The sequence below is a fragment of the Labeo rohita genome, chromosome 10 (assembly GCF_022985175.1).
Source record: "Labeo rohita strain BAU-BD-2019 chromosome 10, IGBB_LRoh.1.0, whole genome shotgun sequence".
Classification (NCBI taxonomy): Eukaryota; Metazoa; Chordata; class Actinopteri; order Cypriniformes; family Cyprinidae; genus Labeo; species Labeo rohita.
Window position 1 is genome coordinate 5418666 of NC_066878.1, and position 23671 is coordinate 5442336.

Sequence of the window (23671 nt, forward strand, 5' to 3'; positions counted from 1 at the left end):
AATGAGGAAACGGAGATATGTCTGTGCACTATTTTTAACAGCAGTCTAAATCAGTAGCTATGATTTTTCTCATCACCCTTCGGTTTGTTCTACAGGATCAGTGGGGCGGAAAAGTAAAGAAACCACAGTGGAAAATCCACAGCGTCTTCCTGCCACTCCAGTCCCTACCACACTCCAGGGGTCCCCTCCTCCCCCCTCCCCTCAGCTTTTGATGAGGACGGGCACCGCTACCTCCGAATCTGCTGCCAGTGCCAACGGTACCCACCCTTTCTCCCCCACGGGCATCGGGCCAGACTTCTTTACCCCCGGCATGGCCAGCGTGGGCGCCACGTTCCCCCCGTTGGCTGGCAAAATGGCACTCAACTCTCTTCTTCAGAGGCAGCTCATGCAAACCATCTACACCAAAGCCCTCCAGGACCCTTCTCCAAGTTCTGTGCTCTTCGGGCCGCCCCATTACGCTACAACCAACTCTCTCTCCAGCCCCCTACCCCCTCAATCAGCGGGCAGCCCGGAGGTTAACGGCCTGGCACCCTCTCCCAGCCAGTCTGAGGGTGCGGGCAGCACGTCGGAAGGGGAGGAAATGGACACGGCTGAGATCGCTCGGCAGGTCAAGGAGCAGCTGATCAAACACAACATCGGCCAGCGCGTGTTCGGTCATTATGTGTTGGGTCTGTCCCAAGGCTCGGTCAGTGAGATTCTGGCCCGGCCCAAACCCTGGAGCAAGTTAACTATCCGTGGCAAAGAGCCCTTTCACAAGATGAAGCACTTCCTGTCTGATGAGCAGAACATCCTGGCGCTGAGGAGCATCCAGGGCAGGCAGAGAGGTCAGTTACAGAGCTTGAGGAAACAGCTTAACCTTGTTATGGCAGATGATCTCCCAACGCACGTTTATTTTCAAGCATTATGCATGGGATTAAATAGTGCTCAGGTAACAGCATGGTAATTCCTCTCACATGTAAGCAACTTAAACAAGGGCGCAAACATGTTAGCAGTCTCACGTTTGGAGCACATATTTCTTTAAAGAGTCAAATCAGATACTTTAAATAGTCAAATGTGTGCAATAACAAGAGATGACAGTGCTTTGCGATTGCTGTGATCCAGCTGTACTCCTTATGGAAGCTTGTTTTTTGCCTCAGTTAAAAAAAAGGGGTAATTGTGAACTAAATCTTAAAAACTTCTGAGAAATAAAGTAGCATTTTGAGATATAAAGTTACAATTGTGAGATATGAAGTCACATTTTTGAAATATAAAGTTACAATTTTGTGTTATAAAGTGGTGATTTTGAGATGTAAAGTTGCAGTTGAAGTATGAAGTTGTATTTTTTGAGGTATGAAGTTGTATTTGTGAGGTATAAAGTCACAATTGTGAGGTTTCCAGTTGTATTTGTGAGATATGAGGTCATGTTTATGAGATAGGAAGTTGTTGTTGTGAGATTTGAAGAGGTTTTTGAGGTATGACGTCGTACTGTGTTTGTGAGGTAAAAGTCGCAATTTTAAGGAATGAAGTCGCATTTTTGGGGTAAAATCTTGCAATGGTTAAGGAATGAAGTCACATATGTGAGGTAAAAGTCACATTTTTAAGGTTTGAAGTCTTAAAATTAGTCTAAAATCATTTATGTTAGGTAATTGCACTTATGAGTTATGTAGTCAAGTTTTGAGGTAAAAGTTTTAATTACGTCAACATTTCACATTTGTGAGGTAAAAGTCGCATTTCTGAGGTTTCAAAGTCTTATTTGGTATGAAGTCACAACGTGAAATTAAATCACGTAGTGAGGTATAAAATAATTTTTGTGAAGGAGTTGCAATTATGAGATATGAAGTCATGTTTGTGAGGTAAACTGGCAAGTAAAAGTCTTAAATATGAGAAATAATTTCACATTTATGAGGTATAAAGTCATATTTGTTAGATTTAGAGTTGAATTTGTGAGGTAAAAGGGTCACATTTGTGAGATATAGTCATATTTGTTAGATTCAAATTTGTGAGGTAAAAGGGTCGCATTTTGTGAGGTAAAAAGTTTATTTACGAGGTATAATTTCACATTTGTGAGGTAAAAGTTGCATTTCTAAGGTTTGAACTCTTATTTGTGAGGCATAAAGTCACAATGTGAAATTAAATCACATTACTGAGGTCTAAAGTAATTTTTGTGAGGTTAAACTTATGAGATTTGAAGTCAAGTTTGTGAGGTAAAACTGGCAAGTAACAGTCTTAATTATGAGAAATAATTTCCCATTTGTGAGGTTGTGAGGAAGTCATTTGTGAGATGCAGTAGTCAACATTAGAAGTGGATCAAAACATTTCATTAAAATTGTCCTAAAACCAAAAAAAAAAAAAAATACCTGTTCTTGTCTTAGAACAACTTTGATGAACTTTTTTTGATCCACTTCAAATGTTGACTACTGTATAAAGTTGCATTTGTGAGGTAAAAGGGTCGTATTTTTAAGGTAAGAGGGTTGCATTTGTGAGGTAAAAAAGTTGCACTTGTGAGGTAAAAAAAAAAGACTGCATTTACGAGGTATAGTTTCACATTTGTGAGGTTTAAAGTCAGTAATTTTGAGGTATTTGCAATTATGAGATGAGAAGTCATGTTTGGGAGGTAAAAACTGTCGTATAAAGTCTCGAGAAACTATTTCATATGTGTGTTGCAGTCATATTTGTGAGAGATAAAGTCACATTTGTGAGGTAAAAAGTTGAATTTACGAGGTATACTTTAAAATTTGTGAGGTAAAATCATTTCTGAGGTTTGAAGTCTTATTTGTGAGGTGTAAAAAACAATTTTGTGAGGTAGTTGCAATTATGAGAAGTCACGTTTGTGTGGTTAAAAACTGGCAAGTAAAAGTCTTAAGAAATAAACATTTGTGAGGTATAAAGTTGCATTTGTGAGGTAAAAGGGTCACATTTGTGAGGTATAAAGTCATATTTGTGAGATATAAAGTTGCATTTGTGAGGTAAAAGAGTCACATTTGTGAGGTATAAAGTCATATTTGTGAGATATAAAGTTGCATTTGTGAGGTAAAAGGGTCACATTTGTGAGGTATAAAGTCATATTTGTGAGATATAAAGTTGCATTTGTGAGGTAAAAGGGTTGCAGCATTTGTGAATTAAAAGGGTCTCATTTGTGAGGTATAAAGTGATATTTGCGAGATATAAAGTTGCATTTGTGAGGTAAAAGGGTCGCATTTGTGAGGTATAAAGTTGCATTTGTGAGGTATAAAGTCATATTTGTGAGATATAGAGTTGCATTTGTGAGGTAAAAGGGTCATATTTGAGGTTTGAATTCTTATTTGTGAGGTATAGTCACAATAATGTGAAATTAAATCTCAGTTGGGGTCTAAAATCATTTTTGTGAGGTAGTTGCAATTATGAGACACAATGTCGCATTTGTGAGGTAAAAATTGGCATATAAGTTATTAATTGAGAAATTTCATATTTGTGAGGTAAAAAAAATGGAAATTTATGAGGTTTACATTTGCATTTGAGGTACAAAGTACATTTCTGAGGTAGAAAAGTAATTTGTATGATATGAAGTCACAGTTACCTTATTTATTTATTTATTTTTTTTTACTGTAGGCAAAACCAGGCTTCCATGATTCCCTTCCGATGAGCTTTAGGCTAAACTAACCCTTTCATTCACTATGGAATGGCGCACAAAACCTTTTAGATTGAGAGTCTTCAGATAACTACATGAAGCCCACAGAGAATAGATACTAGACTCTGACGGAAACACTATCAGTACTCAGTTGGCACAGGCGGCGTGTTGATTAGAGCTAAACTTTAGCAGTCTACCCTTTCTTTCATTTCGGTCTCAGCCTACGGGTGAAGAGGAAGTTCAGAGAGGTTTGCGAGCATTATGTTTTGCCTCAAGTCTGTGCTTCACAGCTAGAGCGAACAAATCAAGGCCGAGCCCAGCGTGAGCGAGAGTACTTGCATATGAGGGCAGTTGGCTGCGAATCCTTGAAACCGTGTTGAGCCGAGTCTAAGTTTGTTCAGTCTAGCTGTGAGGCAGTAGTTTTGAAACAGAGCCGGAGCTGAAAAAGGCTGACTGTGCTGCCCGTGCGTCTGCACACCGGTTTGGAACGTCTTCAAGGGAGTCTGGTCTGGCTGTCTGCCTCCATAGCGTCGGCTTGTGGTCTCCCATGGGAGTATGAACTTTGTAAAAACCTTAAAACCCATTCATTCACATCAAAGACCTGGGCTAAAGGAGCACATTACCGGTGAAATAATCACTTGAGCGAGTTCTGCACGGTGCAGGTGGCTTTCTTTGAGGTCAGACTAGGTCGATTTGTGTTTAAGCTTAACAAACTACCATTCAAAGGATATTTACATGTATCTGTCCATGTAAAGCTATTACTTTGGATTAGTGTTACTAAGTGCTTTCAAAATTGACTGTGAAGACATTCTGAGAATCGTTTAAGATCAGGGCTCAACAATAAGGATTTCTTTGCAACACGTTTTATAAGGAATATACTGCTTTTCACAGGAATACATTTATATTTTTAATTTAATTTAAAATAAAAATAAAAATATATTTTTTAATGTTACATTAATTTTCTGTTATTGCAAATCATATTCTTATTGTTTGTGACTGTAATGTCATTTTCTTTCTTGTTTTTTTAAATGTATGAGTTGTGCTGGAGGCAAATAAGTTTTCCCAATGGGGGGATTAATATAAAGCTTTAAACTAATATATTTATATTTTAAAATTGGTAACTTTACTTAAAGCCTTTATATGTAATGCATAATAAAAGTAGTTTTAATGCTTACGCCTTGTAATGCACCTTATAATGCATTGCACAATCTCATGGATAACTGTAACCACATTAATGCTTTTTAAATTCATTTATGATTATTTACAACAAGATGTAATGTATAACAATGCACATTATGAATAATTATAATGCATTATACCCTTTAATAACACTTTGTAATGCATTATACATAAAGGCTGTAAGTAAAGTGTTACTTTAATTTAAATTAAAATATGTGACCCTGGACCACAAAACCAGTCATAAGTAGCTCAGGTACATTTGTAGCAACAGCTAAAAATACATTGTATGGGACAAAATTATCAATTTTTCTTTTATGCCAAACATCATTAGAGTGTTAAATTAAGATCATGTTCCATGAAGATATTTTGTAAATTTCCGACTGTAAATATATTAAAACTTTTTTTGCACCCTCCATTCCAGATTTTCAAATAGTTGTATCTTGGCCAATGGAAAGCTTATTTATTGAGCTTTCAGATGATGTATTAATTAAAAAAAAAACGCTTATGACTGGTTTTGTGGTCCAGGGTCACATATATAAAATACATTTTATAGTTAGTTTTTATTATACAAAAAATATAGATATATTTTGTTTAAGATTTCTGAAGTTTTCAAAGCTTTTAATTTGTAGTTTTACAATTTCCAGCTTTTACTGCAATGCAGCTCATGGACTTATTCATACTTTTTGTTGGGAAACGATTGCATATGGTGCAAAACTTTTTTTTTTGATGATTTGTTGTGATGAAGGCTAGTCATTCTGTGTTAGCTAATATTAGCTAAATAACATTAACATCCAAATCAGCAGAATTCAAATTCTAACTGCAAGGTGTTTGCTTGTCAGCGAATGTAAAATGCACTGATGCCGCAGCACAAAGCCTGTAGGACAGGTGACATTTCTGATCTCTCATACTCAGTCATTCTTATTGTTGAGCCCTGGAGATGATTGGACAATGACAGTAGAAGTTTAGGGCTTGGTCTTACTTTATTTCTATCTTCCGCCACTTGTTTTCCAACAGAGAACCCAGGCCAGAACCTGAACAGAGTGTTTCAGGATGTTCCGAAGCGAAGAACCGGCTCGGAAGGCTCCACGCGGCCAGGTCTGTCTCACGCCTTCCCTCTCGTGTTACGGGTTTCTGGAGTGTCAGATCCGCTGTGTCTGTATGTTTTTTTTGTTGTGCTGGTCTGTTTCTTCTCAATCTCTGGCCTGGAATCTGTTGCAAAACAAGTGAGTGAGACAGACAGGGCTGGACGAGGTGTGACTGGAATTTAAAAAAGATCTCGTTCGGACTGTCGGAAGACAGCTGTTTACAATAAATGCTACGCCTTTGACTGCATAGATCAGTTTTAGAAAAAAAAATACTCAGTGTGAGTGTTATCAAATCTAAACCAATGTAACTTTCCATCACGGAGGTCCTTGAGAAGTCTGTCCTGTTATTTCGTGGTCAGCTTGTGTGTATATATGTGTGTGTGTGGCAGAATCCTTCAGGCAGATCTACAGTGCCACCACATTACAACTGGTGGTTGAGTCTCCCCCAGGGCGGCGCTGTGGGTGGCTAGCCACCCCTGTGTGTGTGAGAGAGAGAGAGAGAGGGCAAGAGAGCATTACTTCCACCTCACACACACGTCCAGCTGCTCTCCTCACACACCAGTGACTCTGACCTTGCCCTGCTGCCCACTGCTCGTCGGCCACTTTCCCTCTGCCACTTTTTCCCTCTCTCTCTTTGCATATTTATTATTATTGCACCAGCCCGTCTGATGATACTTCCACACATGCTCTATTGTTTCTCATGGATTTTATCCAAATCTTAGCGTCTCTTTGTTGTTGAGGACAGGAAAAGATTTCAGTCCTTGCACAGGAAGTGCAGCTGTAGCCACGGGCAGCGCAGGTGCTGATACGCACAATATTATAGACAAGCAAATGATTCATAATGGCTTTTTAGTTTTGTGCCGCTGAGTTTGCAATTTCATGAAATAAAAGTGTCAGGCTTATTTTAGCATAGACTGTTGTTTAGAGTAAGCTTGCGTTTGCATTGTATATGTATATTGTGCTTCATTTCAAGACAAAACACATCTCACAGCTACATGTCCTCCTTGTGTCTTCACAGGTAACATCACCACACGCATCCGCACGCCTGAGACTGGCTCCGATGAAGCTATCAAGTCCATCTTGGAGCAGGCCAAGAGAGAGTTACAAGTGCAGAAAGCAGGTGAGTATTTTTCTGTCATCAGGACAACGAGGAAGGATCAAGGCATTCGTGTGTTTTCCACTTCCTCACAGTTATGTCACTTCCTGTAGGATAGGATTCACTGTTGCCACCTGAATACGATCATTCTTGCATTCACTTGTTCTAAATACACTACCAGTCAAAAGTTTTTGAACAGTAAGATTTTTAATGTTTTTTTTAAAGAAGTCTCTTCTGCTCACCAAGCCTGCGTGTATATGATCCAAAGTACAGCAAAAACAGTTACATTTTAAAATATTTTTGCTGTTTAAAATAACTGATTTCTATTTAAATATATATTAAAATGTAATTTATTTGTGTGATTTTAAAACTGAATTTTTAGCATCATTACTAAATCATTCTAATGTTCTTTTTGCTCCTTTTTTGTAATTATTATATTGAAAACAACTGAGTAAAATTTTTCAGGGTACTTTAGATCAGCATTTATCTGAAATAAAAAGCTTTTGTAACATTATTTTTTAAAGGAAATAAATGATAAAAATGATAAAACATTTATTGAGAAGAACAGAATTGATCTGAAATGGAAATCATTAACATTATAAATGTCTTTATTGTCATTTTTGATCAATTTAAAGCATCCTTGCTAAATAAGTTTTATAATTTATTTTCTAAAATAAATTTGGATTCTTCTATTCATTAAAGAATCCTGAAAAAAATGCACTTAACTTTTTAAAATATTGATAATAAAAATAGCATATTAGAATGATTGCTGAAGGATCATGTGACTGAAGACAGGAGTAATGATGCTAAAATTGTAGCTTTGATCACAGGAATAAATTACATTTTAAAATATATTCAAATAGAAAACATTTATTTTAAATAGTAAAAATATTTAAACATTTGTACAGTTTTTGCTGTACTTTGGATCAAATAAATGCAGCATAAGAGACTTTAAAAAAACATTAAAAATCTTACTGTTCAATAACTTTTGACTGGTAGTGTAAGTGAAGTTTTCTGTTGTAGAATGATTGTGGTGTCATCATACTAAGATAGTACACTGCTGTTCAAAAGTTAATATTTTATTCATCAAGCATGCATTAAATTGATCAAAAGCGACAGTAAGGACTTTTATATTTTTATTTCAAATAAATGCTGTTCTTTAAAACTTCTGTTTATCAAGAATCTTGGAAAAAATGCAGCAGTTTTCACAAAAATATTAAGCCTCACAATTGTTTTCACCACTGATGATAAGAAATGTTTCTTGAGCCGCAAATCAGCATATTAGAATGATTTCTGAGGGATCATGTGACACTGAAGGCTGGAGTAATGATGCTGAAAATTCAGCTTTTCCACCATAGGAATAAATTACATTTTGAAATACATTCAAGTTGAAAACGCCTGTTTTAAATTGTTATAATATTTCACAATGTTGCTGTTTTTACTGTATTTTTGATCAAGTAAATGCTTCAAAAAAGTACCAGACTTTTGAATGATAGTGTATGTTGGCTCAAACTGTATTTGCAATGCACATTTTTGAACAAGCACTGTCTAAAACAAATGATTATATCAGTCAATAACATACTGAGTCGTATCCCCCCCCTGTTTTGAGTGTTTAAATTCCCTCCCTTTACCTTTTCCTGTCCAAGCTTGTGTAACGGAATTAAACTAACTGTCTCTTCCCCACCTGCCACTGCAGACGGCGTGGGGGAGAGGCAACGGCGATCAGGTTACCACAGAGGGTCGGGCAGCTATTTCCAAATATATGCACACAGTCTAAGACTTGGTGAGGTTTTGTGCTGTCTGTTGAAAGTTTTCCCCCCCAAGATTTTCCCCCCACGCCAAGAGCGCTACTGCTTCCAATGAACTTCTCACTGTCATAAATCAGTCTGAGTCATGGGGATTTATGACCGATGTATGTTTTATATATATATACATCAATAAAAAAAAACACATGTACACGTGTTGAGAAATCTTTACGGTCTAACTCACAGACGTCTTTGTTTAACTTCATTATTTGAAGCTATAACATACAATATTGATATATCACATGTCACATTTAACTCCAAATTTATTCTAAAATGTTATTGGGTAGCACAGGGCAGCAATCTCTTATTGGCACCCTTTAAAGGAATAATTTACCCAGAATGAAAATTCTGTCATCATTTATTCACCTTTATGACTCATTTTTCTGTGGAACGCAAAAGTAGATGTTTTGGAGAATGTTCACGCTGCTCTTTTTTTTTTTTTTTTTTAAATGCTATAGAAGTATATGGGATTTAGAGCTTTCAAGCTCCAAAAATGACAAAAACATACAGTAGTGTTTACAGACAGAAAGACCAACATTTTGTGCTTCTATTATATTTCATTGACATATCAAAGCTTCTACTTTTGTGTTCCACAGACAATAAGTAAATAATGACAGAAATGTTCTTTTTGTGTACACTATTCCTTTAAGTTCCTCTTTTTTGAGTAAAAAATATGGTGATTTGGTCCATGAAACTGATTGTGACCACTTACATGTTATCTTCTGTTCCTGCAGTTGAGAGTTCGCAGCCTCCGTCCTCCTCCAGCAACTCCGACGAGAACATTCGTTCCATCCTGAGCAGGCTCGGAGGGAGATGGAGGCCCAGCAGGTGGCTCTGGAGCCCGTACTGAAGGCCAACTCTATGGTCCCGACCGATCTCTCGCTCCTGGGCTCCCCGCTCTCCACCCTCCCATACACCCCTATAGCTCAGTCTCTGAAGAAGCCCTCCACCTCTCCTCTCTTGGACTTCCACGGCGGGGTGAAGAAGGAGATGGGTGAGGTGGCCGTCTCAGATGTGGGGGTGGACGGAGTGCCCAAGCTCGGACGTCTCTCGGAGAGTGGAGGAGGGTTAGGTGGGGGTTCTTGGAGGGAGCACTGGTGGAGCACAGGTCTCTCTGAGCGTCGCGGAACAGGGCAGCACTCCGTTAGTGAAGATGCACACAGCCAAGAGGATAGCAAGGAGGTATGGTGCATTATTAATTATTTTTTGATGCCACATACCCCCATATACCCACAGTATTACCCATTAAAAGGTTTTTGAACCAAGCCTGCATTTATTTGATCCAAAGTACAGCAAAAACAGAAATATTTGTACTATTTAAAATAACTGGTTTCTATTTGAATATATTTTAGAATATAATTTATTCCTGCATCATTACTCCAGTCACATGAGCATTCAGAAATTATTATAATAATCTGATTTGCTGCTCAAAAAAAATTATTACTGTTATATGCTTTTTTGTTTTTTGTTTTTTTTTTTTTTTTTTAAGGTTTTAAGGTTTTTGATGAATAGAAAGTTCACACTTCCTTATTTCTGAAGGATCATGTGACACTGAAGAATGAATAAATTACATTTTAACACATAATCAAATATAAAACGGTTATTTTAATAGTAAAAATATTTCACAATGTTACTGCTTTTTCTGTATTTTGGATCACATAAATGCAGGCTTGGTGAGCAGAAAAGAATGATTTAAAAAACATAAAAAATCTTACTGTTCAGAAACTTTTGACTGGTAGTGTTTTTTTTTTTCTTTGCACCACATGCAAATCAGAAGATAAAACAGAAAACTTTGGCAATAGAATAAATAATTATGATTAATTATTATATTAATTGTGATTAATCTCATGATTTAAAATCTCATTTATTTAAAATAGTCAGTTAGTCACACTATTTTCTACTATTTTTCTGCTGACCCCTAGCACACCCTTGGCACCCCTTGACACCCTGCAAAACATTTATACTTTTTAATTTTTATTTCAGTTAATGAAAACCATTTTTAAAAGTTTTAGTTAACCGTTAAATACTGTTAATAAAAATTTACACTATATAAATAAAGAGAAAACCATGGCAATAGAATAAATAATTTAGATTAATTATTGTAATAACTCTGATTAATCTCGTGATTGTTTTTTTTTTTTTTTTTTTTTTTTTTTTTTGAAAGAAAAATGAAACTCTAATAATGTTGAATTTGGTGTATTTTGTTTTATGTACTGTTTATTTATTTATTTAATTATTTTTACACTATTTTTCACAATTTTTCTGCCTAGCCCAATCACACCTTTGGCACCCTTTGACACCCTGCCAAAACATTTATACTTTTTAATTTTTATTTCAGTTAATGAAAACGATTTGTAAAAGTTTTAGTTAAGTTACAATACTGTTAATAAGTTGACAATATATATTTTTCTATGCACCACATGCAAATCAGAAGATAAACAGAAAACCATGGCAATAGAATAAATAATTATAATAATTATTGTAATAATTGTGATTAATCTCGTGATTTCTTTAGAAAGAATGAAACTCTAATAATGTTAGAGTTTGGTATATTTTATTTTATTTATTTATTTTTAAATTAATCATTAATTTATTTACTTATTGATTTATTTTTACACTTTTTTTGCTAATATTTTGGTAGCGCTTTATTTTACAGTCCTGTTCCTTATGTACATACTATGTACTTATTAAAGTAATAACAGTAACTAGGTAATAACTAAGTGCTAACCCTGAAACCTACCCTATGTAGGTACCTTATATTACAGTGCTTTTTTTTAGGTAAGCACACTGTAAGTACATATAGTGTAAAATAAAGTGCAGCCAATATTTTTCTGTGGCACCCATTGAAACCCTGCAAAAACCTCTGCCCTAGCAGCTGCACAGCAATATACTTGCAACCACTCTAACATCTCTAGCGCATACAGAGAATACCACTTCATTCATAAGCTCTATATTTACTTGACATCAGTCCAGTCAGAACAGTCTCACCCTTGCACACCAGAATAGCCCACTTCCCCTTTCTTAAGCCACATGCAGTTTCCTTATATGGCTAACCCCGACTCTGTGACTCTTTGCTCCCCTCCAGAAGCTCCCTCGCCTGGGCAGCACTGCACCCGTGGCTCCTGCTTCCTCTCTGGATTACTGGAAAGACTGGCCCAGCTCAGAGTCCCCGTACTCCCAGAGCTCAGAGCTCAGCCTGCAGATGCCCAGCGGCAGCGAGACCCCTCAGAGCAGCCCACTGCCTTCCTCCTCGCCTTTACTGTCCCTCCCCAAAGTCGCCAAACCCGTGGTGCCCCCGCTCACACCTGAGCAGTACGAGTACTACATGTACCAGGAAGTGGACACTGTCGATCTCACACAGCAGGTCAAAGACAAACTAGCCAAGAATGGCATCTGCCAGCGGATCTTCGGCGAGAAGGTCAGTGCTTTGCGTATCAGAAGTGAAACGATTTGAGCGCTTGCGTGCCGGTTTCATTTTTATACTGCATGCAAATGCATGAGTTTGTAATACCAGCTGCATCTTTCTCTTTATTGCATCATGAAATTTCTTCATATTTGTTTCAGAACTGTTTTTCTCTGAATCTGATGTACCATATCTCCTGTGTGCGTGTGTGTCTGTGTGTTTGTGTGCGGGTTGCAGGTGCTAGGCCTCTCTCAGGGGAGCGTGAGCGACATGCTCTCTCGGCCGAAGCACTGGAGCAAGCTCACGCAGAAAGGAAGAGAGCCGTTTATACGCATGCAGTTATGGCTGAACGGAGAGCTGGGCCAGGCGCTGCTGCCAATGCCTGGACAGACACAAGGTAACACCCGACACTGTTTACCATCACACGACGTCATCTGTACAGAGAAACGTGCGTAGTGGCTCAAGACGGATGTGAAAGAGCTTCTCGTTTCTGATGTGGCTTTGGTTTCTTGGTTTCACTCCTCACATCCTGAGCTGCCATCAAAGCCACCATTCATTCGGCTTTCTTATCATTTGGCATGGGCGTTTGAGAATGCAAAACTCTCCCTCCTGTCTCTTTCTCGCCAATCACATCCGCTTCTCCTCGCCAAAATTAGATTACTCTCGAATATCTGGCGCTGAAAATATCTCAAGAAAAAAGCTAATGTTGAGATCGGCCGTTTGACGATCCAGTCATTTCTGTGCTTGCTTTCTTGATGAATATCCTGTTTCATTCTGACTTTAATGGATGGCTCGTAATATCTGTCTGATTAATATAGCGCACTCTGAGATGCAGTTAAAAAAAAGTGAAGAAAAACAACATTTCCTGAAAATGCTAACGGCTGCATTCCTTTAATGGTTTGACTGATACTGGTTTTAGCCTGGCTTGAATAAATAACCGAGGGCAAAGCAAATCTCAGTGTAATTCTTCAGTAGTTCAGCCAGCTGTACCTCGCTCGGCCTTACGGTGGGAGAATTTAAATTACTCATGACTAAATGGATACAGGATCATACTGTTGACCCACTTTTAATGTGCAATCATTATCTTAGTACAACAGCATTCTGGTGATCGATCTCAGATGTTTATTAAAGCACTACATAATTATCAGCGGTCACACTTAGGGTTAAGGATGTGGATGTAAAAATCTAGTTATTGTTATGCAGTTCAGCGCCTTTTTAAACCCCGTTATGCCGTTTATTAGCAGTCATCAATTTTTATATTTCCATTGACCTGGATTTCAAGGAAAAGCATTGGGGGGTTGGGTTAAATCGGTGCTGTGTGGTTGGGGAGGTGGAGGGGGGTGTCTCACAGGGGCCATCCAGAAAAGGCCCCCTGGGCTCTCTCAAGGGCCTCCTTGAGCTGTTGTAATCAATTAGCCCATCAGCAGCGGGATATATGATAATTACCCGCCTCTCCTCCTCTGTGACTGGCTGCCGAGCGCGCCATCATGCTCCAGTGGCTGATTAATATGCAAATAATCAGCCGATGGAATGATAAATGGGAGTCAAGCTGTGCGTGTGAGTGCGAGGCCGATTATGATGAATAGCACTTGCTTGCTGTCCTACTTAAAGAAGCCTTTCTCTGTCATTTTTACCACAAATTAAGCCGAGTAATATATACATTATAGCTGTGAGTTCAGCTGGAGAAGCAATAGGTGGGGATGAAGAGGAATAGGAAATGGTTAACTTTGGAAACGAGGCTGTTAGGTTAAACAGAAATGTTAATGTCACTCCATTTTCTTGTTTAATCCAAGCTGTGGAGAATTTAAATTGATTTTGATATTATGATGAATACACATCAAGACAAAAATGTAAGATTATTGTAATTTTTTGAAAATTATTTTTATTATTATTTTAGTTTTTTTTTTTTTTTAGTTATATTATATTGTAACATAATAATAATATTTGAATTACAACATTTTAATTATTTTCAGTTCAGTGTTTTAAAACACACACCAAGACAAAATCGCAAGATAATTGTAATTTTGAAAAATTTTTAGTTAATTTTTTTTTTAGTTATATTATTTTGTAACATTATAATTATATCTGAATTATAACATTTGGATCGTTTTAATGTTCAGTGTTTTTTTTTAACATATACCAAGACAAATATGCAGGATAATTGTAATTTCGAAAATTAATTTTATTGTTATTTTAGTTTAGTTTTTATATTTAGTTATATTATATTGTAACATTGTAATTATATCTGAATTATGAAATTTTGATCATTTTAATGTGTTCAGTGTGTTTAAACACACACCAAGACAAAAACGCAGGATAATTGTAATTTTGAAAATTATTTTTTTTTTAGTTTAGTTTTTTTTTATATTTAGTCATATTATATTGTAACATTATAATTGTATCTGAATCATAACATTTTGATCATTTTAATGTGTTGAGTATTTTTAAACACACCAAGACAAAAACACAGAATAATTGTAATTTTGAAAATTAATTTTATTGCTATTTTAGGGTTTTTTTTTTATATTTAGTTATATATCATATTGTAACATTATAATTATATCTGATTTATAACATTTTGATCATTTTAATATGTTCAGTGTTTTTAAACACACACCAAAACAAAAACGCAGGGTAATTGTAATTTATTTATTTTTTTTGTTTCGTTTAGTTTTTTTTATATTTAGTTATATTATATTGTAACATTATAATTATATCTGAATTATGACATTTTGATAAATTTAATGTGCTCAGTGTTTTTAAACACACACCAAGACAAAAACGCAGGATAATTGTAATTTTAATAATTATTGTTTTTTTCTGTTTCGTTTAGTTTTTATATTTAGTTATATTATATTGTAACATTATAATTATATCTGAATTATAACATTTTGATCATTTTAATGTATTGAGTATTTTTAAACACACACCAAGACAAAAACACAGAATAATTGTAACTTTAAAAATGAATTTTATTGCTATTTTAGCTGGGGGTTTTTTTTATATTATTTATATTATATTGTAACATTATAATTATATCTGATTTATAACATTTTGATCATTTTAATATGTTCAGTGTTTTAAAATGCAGACCAAGACAAATATGCAGGACATTTTTAATTTTGAAAATTTATTTTATTGCTTTTTTAGTTTTGTTTATTTTATATATTTAGTTATATTATATTGTAACATTATAATTATATCTGAATTATAACATTTTGATCATTTTAATGTGTTCAGTGTTTTTAAGTACACACCAGGGCAAAAATGCAGGATAACTGTAATTTCAAAAATTAATGTTGTTATTTTAGTTTAGTTTTTATATTTAGTTATATTATATTGTAACATTATAATTATATCTGTTTTATGTAATTATATATATTAATTACTGACCTAAATTTTTGAACCATAGTGTATATATTATGTCATATTATATTATATTGTCTTTTATTTTTTATTAACCATAGTAACCTTGGCATAAGAAGAATATATGTTTGCACACACATTCATGCGGTGATGTGCCAGTGTGGAGAGTTGGGGCGAAAGTGTGTTTAAATGAACTGGCCAGGCTTGACCGATTTGGTAGATAATCTGAACAGCAGGCACCATAATGGCCCGAGCTTTAGACGTCTGTAATGGGTTTCTTTCTTCCAGCTGCCCTGTTCTGTGCCTCACAGCTTTCAGCACGGAGCACTTAGCACTGAGCTAATGCACCTCAGCGAAAAAAAAAAAAAAAAAAAAAAAAAAAAAAAAAAAAAAAAAACTGCAAATGGTGGCAGGGCACAGGAAAGAGCCCAGTGTGGATTTAAAACAGGACGTTTTTGATGACTCAGATTGATTTAGGTCAACCGATTGATATATGCTGATTTATAGAAAGAAGGGAGCTGGTTATTTCTTAAAGCAAAACGAATATGTCACTGGGTGATGAAACTTGTCATCATTTACTCACCATCATGTTGATCCAAACCAGTATGACTGACTTTCTTTTGTCTCCGCTCTGTATTCACAGTAACGGCACAGAAAATCATTACGTGATTCGAAATTTTACTCTGAAGGTGCTGAAGAAAGAAAGTCATACTGGTTTGGAATGAGTCATTTTTCATTTTTGGGGTGAACTGTCTCTTTCAGATAAACCATGTGGGAAAATTAAAGGAAAAAAGCAATACACTAAAGGTTAAAAAAAGACTAAAAGCCTAAATAGATGGATGTTACAACACCACACAAGGTTCTTCCTGTTCGCTGTCTGTTGTCCTCTAGCAAGTGTCCTGTATATTGCCTGTCCTTACTGACCCTCATTAGGACGACACACTCAACCGGGCTAAAACAAGCTCTCCTCCAGGGTTTGTGTGTGTGTGCATGTGTATGCAAAGGTGTGTGTGTGTGTGAGTTGAAGAGCACTCCATGACCCCTCATCAGTCTCTGCAGATCCTCTCCTCTGAATGTCAGTCTGTCCTTGCGATCGTCCAATCAGAACCCAGTTAAGATTAGCCTGTGCAATAGTTTGGGAAAGCCTCGATCAGATGTTTTCAGACATGTTTAGTTCAAACCTGTTGTGCACGTGAGATGCAACCCCATTGTGCTTCAAAATTAGAGCCGATTTCCGCTTTTTAAATGTTTTCTGAAAGAAATCTCATCAAGGCTAAATTTATTTGATCCAAAACACATACACACTGTAAGTTTCAGTTCATTTCGGCATCTTGCGGGAGTGTATAAGGATTTAGCCGTTTGGTATCTGCCATTTTTTGGCTAAAGACTTTTTTTTTCTCCATCACTTTTAACTAAACTGTCGCTGATAGATGTGTAGTCTTGACAGTCTTGCTGTGTTGCCATGTCCTCATATTTACAAGCGCTTTTAGGCATGCTGTTTTGGCTTAGTTCATAAAGCTAGGCACTTTATGGGGTTAATATAGTAGTCTGTTGTGGATATGAGATGTATTTTTTTTTTTTTGGTGTTATAAAACAAAGCATTTGATTTTCTATGAAGATCTGGCAACACTGATGCTTTACCAAAGCACAACTAGCCCAGTATCAAAATAAGCTAAGGTTAAGACTTCTTTTACTGTTATTTTCTTGCATCTCACATACAGACAAAGACGTATTTCTCATGTGCGTTTTAGTACCTCATTAGCATCTAGTTGTTCAGTTCGGTTCCGTACACACTGTGTAGAATTTCTGTAAATGCGGTTGTCACTACCTGTATGTTTTGTGAGTTAATGTGGTTGTCGAATGCGGTTGTCACTCCCGTATTTTAGTGAATTATGTGTGTACAGAACGCGATTAAGGAGTAAAAGGTGAACTGACAACCGAATTTAGCTGCAGTGTGTACTTGGACAGTAAAAAGAGCAATATTGTGAAATATTATTACTATTTAACATAACTGTTTTCTGTTTTAATGTGTTTTAAAATGTGGCAAAGCTGAATTAAAAAATGGATGGTTCCAATCTTTGATTCTGATTGGTTGAGCTACGTTCAAAGCTGTTGTAAATGACTCTACAAACATATACCTTTGTTTACGTCTGTGTGTTGCTTTGCAACCATTTTGTTGCAACCACAACCGTTTCTGAGGAACTACTTTGGCCACGTACACACTGCTGCTAAATTCAGTTGTCAGTTCACCTTTTCTCCTTAATCGTGTTCTGTACACACATAATTCACTAAAATACGGGAGTGATAAACGCATTCAACAACCGAATTAGCTCCCAAAAAATACAGGTAGTGTCGCATGTACTGAAATTCTACGCAGTATGTAGAAGAACTGAACTGAACTGAACTGAACAACTAGTTGACGTATTTAAACGCGCATCTGAGATGTATCTTTGTCTGTAAGATGCAAGAAAATAATAGTGAAAAAAGTCTTAACCTTAGCACATTTTGACACGGGGCTAGTTGCACTCACAAGCCCTGCTGTAAAGCGTCAATGTTGCCAGATCTTCATAGAAAAAAACAACAACAAACACTAAAACACCAAATACTTTGTTTTATAACACCAAAAAACTTTTTAAATTGCCTAGCTTCGTGAGCTAACAACATGCCTAAAAGCACTCGTAAATATGAGGACATGGCAACACTGCAAGACAGCACTCTCTAAAGCAGCCTTCCGAGCATAAACAAAACGCAGCACATCTATCAGCGGTAGTTTGGTTAAAATCAATGAACAAAAAGAGTCTTTAGCCAAAAAATGGCAGATACCAAACAGCTAAATTCTTATTCACTCTCGCAAAATACCAGAACGCTGCTGTGGTTACAAACGCGGGAGTGACTGCTGTTCCATTCACACAGAACGATAATTTACAGGACTCACTCCCGCGTTTAAATGCGGTTGTCACTCCTGAAACTTGCAGTGTGTATGTGGCCATTGTTTAGCGGAAGAATAATGTTTTTATTAATATCGTTACACTTTATTTGCTCTGTTTTATTTTGTGGAACTTTACTACATATATGGAAAAACCGTTTTATAAAAGCAATAAGCCCCATGGAGCCGTGGTTTACAGTGAATTTATAACAGCTAAGTGTGTTTAACTAACAACGCTTCTTAGCTGGTGCATCCTTGCTGAATAAAAGTATTAATTTCTGTCAAATCCTCCTTTCTTAAAAGGATAGTTCACCCAAAAATGAAAGTCCTGTCATTAATTACACAAACCTCATGTCTTTCTAAACCCGTAAGACCTTCGTTCATCTTCGAAACACAAATATAATATATTTTTGCAATGTAACTGACATGTTCAAGGCCCAGAAAGGTAGTAAGGACATCATTAAAATAGTCCATTTGACAATGGTTCAACCGTAATGTTATGAAGCTACGAGAATACTTTTTGTGCACAAAGAAAACAATAATAACATCTTTATTCAACAATTTCAGTCTTCGTATGTTCACGAGGGTACCACAACAAATTCTCGTAGCTTCATAAAATTACAGTTTTTCAACAACGTTCTTACTAGCTTTCTGGGCCTTGAACATGTCAGTTGTGTTACGGTCTATACAGGGTCAGAAAGCTCTCAGATTTCATCCAAAATATCTTGAACAACCTCAGGGTGAACAATCAAAAATTACATTTTTGGGTAAGCTATCCCTTTAAACATTAGACTGCACTGTGTTTTAAGGTTTCAGAACGTCTCGATCGGATATTTTCGGACCCGTTCGGTTTAAACCTATTGTGTGCGTATGAGACTCAATCCCATCATGCATCAAAATTAGGGCTGGACAGATGTAGGCTTTCACGTTTGTGCCGCTTATTCCGGCTCTGCGTGTATGTGTGTGTGCCCGGCCACACGCGTGGCTGCATTAACCAGCTGTGTGTCCAGATGTGGCCGCCCCTCCCGTCCTCTTTATCACACGCATACGCACTGGTTACTTGCAGCATGTCACAGGAACATCCTGTCATTCCCGCTCGTGTCCCTAAAACACCTCCTACCTCCCTCGCTCCCCTCCCACACACACACACAGACCATGCCGCCAGTCAAACTGTCACCAGGCTGTGCGTGGTCTTGCTGCAGATCTGATATGACTGCCTGCTCCCCGCCTTGAGCGCCCTGCTCTCTGTTTGCCGTGTCCCCCAGCTCGGCAGGCAGCTAATCCAAACTGACGCTCCCTCCCGATGCTCTCTTCACCACCAGCACTGCACTGCACTGCCACAGCCAACGAATCAGAGAGTCGAGCTGGAATACAGGGGTAGAGGAAGATGGGAAATGAAAGGGAAGAGTATTAGCGAGAGTGTTGGATGCTTCATGTCTGCTTATTAAAGGAATGGCTGCTTATTAAATGACTCAAAATTCGGTCATTATTTAATTGCACTTATGTTATTGCAAACGTATGACTTCCTGTTTTGCTTTAAACAAATTATTTTTTAGATTGTTTGTAGATGAGATTACATTTTTTCATAGACTTTTTAAAATATTTCTCACTGTTGTACTTCAGCAATTATCCAATTACACAATGATATACACTACCAGTCAGATTTTTGAACATTAAGATTTTTAATGTTTTTTTTAATAGAAGTCTCTTCTGCTCACCAAGGCTGCATTTATTTGATCCAAAGTACAACATAAACGGCAAAATTTTGAAATATTTTTACTATTTAAAATAACTGTTTTCTATTTTGAATATTTTAAAATGTAAATTATTCCTGTGATTTCAAAGCTGAATTTTTAGCATCATTACTCCAGTCACATGATCCTTCAGAAATCATTCTAATATTCTGATTTGCTACTCAAAAACATTTTTATTATATTTAATTTTTTGATTAATGGAAAGTTTAGTAGAACAGCATTTATCTGAAGTAGAAACATTTTGTAATATTATAAATGTCTTTATCATCACTTTTGATCAATTTAAAGCATCCTTGCTAAATAAAAGTATTATTTTCTATAATTTCTTTACAAAAAAAAAATTATACTGACTCCAAGCTTTTGAATGGTATAGTGTATAATGTTACAAAAGCTTTTTTTATTTCTATTTATCAAAGAACCCTGAAAAAACTGTTTTAAATATTGATAATAATAAAAATGTTTCTTGAACAGCAAATCAGCATATTAGAATGATTTCTGAAGGATCATGTGACACTGAAGACTGTAGTAATGATGCTGAAAATGTAGCTTTGATCACAGGAATAAATTTCATTTTAAAATATATTCAAATAGAAAAGTTATTTTAAACAGCAAAAATATTTCAAAATTTTACTGTTTTTTCCTGTACTTTGGATCAAATAAATGCAGGCTTGGTGAGCAGAACAGACTTACCATGAGCTACCATGGAACACACCATATTAATTCTCATGCCTCTCTTCCTCGTTAATTTATTTGTCTCATTATGCTTCAGAGAAACTGTGACTTGGCGTGACATGATGCATCTGTCACTGTCCATCACTTCCTGTTGCTGAGCAGGAAGACCTTGTTTGGGGGTTACGGTTTCATTGGCTACCCGCTCCATATTTAGACTGATCTTCATTCGGGCCTTCTGTCTATAAGCAATGCCCAGTCAGCGGACGAGGTCACGTGCTGCATTGGCGCGACGTCTTAATTCTGTTCCTCTCGTTTCCATAGAGATTACTCCGAAGACCTCAGCCAGCTGCAGTCCTGCCCCAGAATCCCCTCTGAGTTCGGCCGAGGAGTCCGTTAAAAGCCAGCAGGAGGAGCAGATGTGCCGAGCGTCCATCCAGGAGCCCAGCGAAATTTCCGAGTCCCAACCCGGCACGCCTCTACCGTTACCTCTGCCGGGACACGCGGGTCTCAGCATACAAGAAATGGTAGCGATGTCGCCCGAGCTGGACACCTACGCCATCACTAAGAAAGTGAAAGAAGTTCTGACTGATAACAACCTCGGTGAGTTGTGTTTAAAAAAAAAATGGTGGCCAGTGTACCTCAGTGAACGAAATATGGACTATCTGCAATCTGCTCTATCTATAATTTCAAGCAGTTCAACTAAAATCAAGCTACTTTTATGAAAAAGTACTTACCTACAGTATAGAAACACTCATGATTGACTAGTGGAGAAATTCTACAGTTTTTACTGTTATTTTTGGTATGTTTTTGATGCGATGTTTTGTTAACTTGATTAGTATTTTTTTATATATAAATTATAAAATATTAGAAAAATGTATAAATAAGCTAAGTATATAATACAAATATATGTAACATAAAATGTAATATTTAAATAGAATTATTTATATACAAATTTATTTAAAAAAAATTATAAATAACGTAATAAACAATTTATTTATAAATATAAAATAATAATAACTAAACAAAAATATTTTCAAGAATAAATTTAAAAATGTTAATATAAATTTGAGTGGTGTTTGTGGTCAGGCATAAAAAAATAACTCAGTAAATATTCACTTAATAGTATAAAAATAGTATAAATAATTAATATTTGAAAATGTTAATGTAAATTTGTCAGGCATAAAAAATGAACTCAATAAATATAAACTTAATAGTAATAACGTAAATATTATAAAGAATTAATATTTAAAAATGTTAATGTGAATTTGAGTGGTATTTTGGTCAGGCATAAAAAAATGCATATTTATTTATTTATTTGCTTACACTTCTTTGCTTCACTCGATTACAAATCATAGTAATGTTTGATTTCTGAGTGTTTTTTGATGCTATGTTTTGTTAATTTGATTAGTAATAATTATACAATTACAGTTAAAAATATAGTATAAATAATATAACATAAAATTAAATATAAATAAATATAATTATTTATATATAAATGTTATTTATTTAATATTTAAATAACAATATATTGAAAATATTACATTTTATCATTTATTAGTATTTATAAATAAATAAATTATATAACAACTATATACAAAAATATTTGAAAGAATTAATATCTAAAAGTTTTATATAAATTTGTTTTGTGGTCTGACATAAAAAAATGAACTAATTTCTGCATTTTATTTATTTAATTATGTATTATTTATTTATTTGCCTACACTTGCTTACACTTATTTTCTTCACTTGATTACAAACCATTGTAATGTTTGATTTCAGAGTGATTTTTTTTTTTTTTTTTTTTTTGGGTCAGTTCGTTCAAATCAGTCAAACTGGTTCCCAAATGGTCTGAATTATTCATTTGTGATTTGATTGAAGTAATTTATTAAAATCCTTATCTAGCAAGCCACAGTGAACTGGAAATGTTCAAAACTGTGCAAATTCCTGAGTAAATGAAACCGACTTCTAATGGCTGCTATTATTCCACAAACTTTACTCAATAGATACAGTACATGGTGTATTTTGTCCTAGAGAGACAATACTTATAATAATGTCTCTCCGCATGAGAGGACAGGTGGAGGACGGGTTGGCCCTGCTTTAGCACTTAATGGCCGTCCACTTCGACTGTCTCGATGTCCCTGCCATAATTAATGAGAGGTCGAACGAGAATGTCACACTGGACACAGCTTCTTTCTCCTTCACCGTTTGTTTAAACTCACACCATCCGTTGTCCTCGTGCTCAAAAGAGAGAATTGGCCAAAAACACCAGCACTTTGTCTTTGTGAACTTTGCGTTCACACTTTCTTCTTTTAAAGTCATCTGATCACACACAATATAACAAAGGAGAATGCGGATATATCGCACCGACGATACCTCAGCGTGAGACTGTGACAGTCTCTTTCATCTCGCAGATTCTCATTTCCCGACGCGATTTTTGTCTCGGGAGCAACAAAGATTTGTTGTGCTCTGTAGTGGTATTGACCTGTATAAAGTGCAGAATGTAAAGACAGCTGTGTTGATACGAGTCTGCGGGGAGAGAGAGAAGTAATCTTCTGGGATCGCAGGCTTTTGTTTTACTCTGGGGAACATTTCCTTTTTGAACATAGACGGATCGCAGTTATTGTCAAGAGGATTCAGGTGCCTTTTATTTGGAGTGAAAAAAAAATTGTTGAAAGCTTAAGCGGCCGTTGAAAACTGTTTGAAAGCACCCCGTCTTAAAGGTGGAGGTTAAAAGCGAAATCAGCAGAGCTTGTTTGATCCAACTTTGATGCCATAGCACAATAAAAACATGTTCTTATG

The 23671-nt window shown here is 36.0% G+C and overlaps 1 protein-coding gene across 1 annotated transcript in view; it reads left to right on the forward strand.

The window, feature by feature from the left end:
• cux1a (cut-like homeobox 1a) overlaps window positions 1–23671 on the forward strand; it is a 152564-nt gene that overhangs the window by 115374 nt on the left and 13519 nt on the right. The window contains 9 exon segments of the mRNA XM_051120322.1: window positions 96–824; window positions 5780–5860; window positions 6869–6970; window positions 8643–8729; window positions 9486–9542; window positions 9545–9933; window positions 11837–12169; window positions 12392–12551; window positions 21194–21472. Coding sequence (XP_050976279.1) covers window positions 96–824; window positions 5780–5860; window positions 6869–6970; window positions 8643–8729; window positions 9486–9542; window positions 9545–9933; window positions 11837–12169; window positions 12392–12551; window positions 21194–21472 — 2217 coding nt within the window.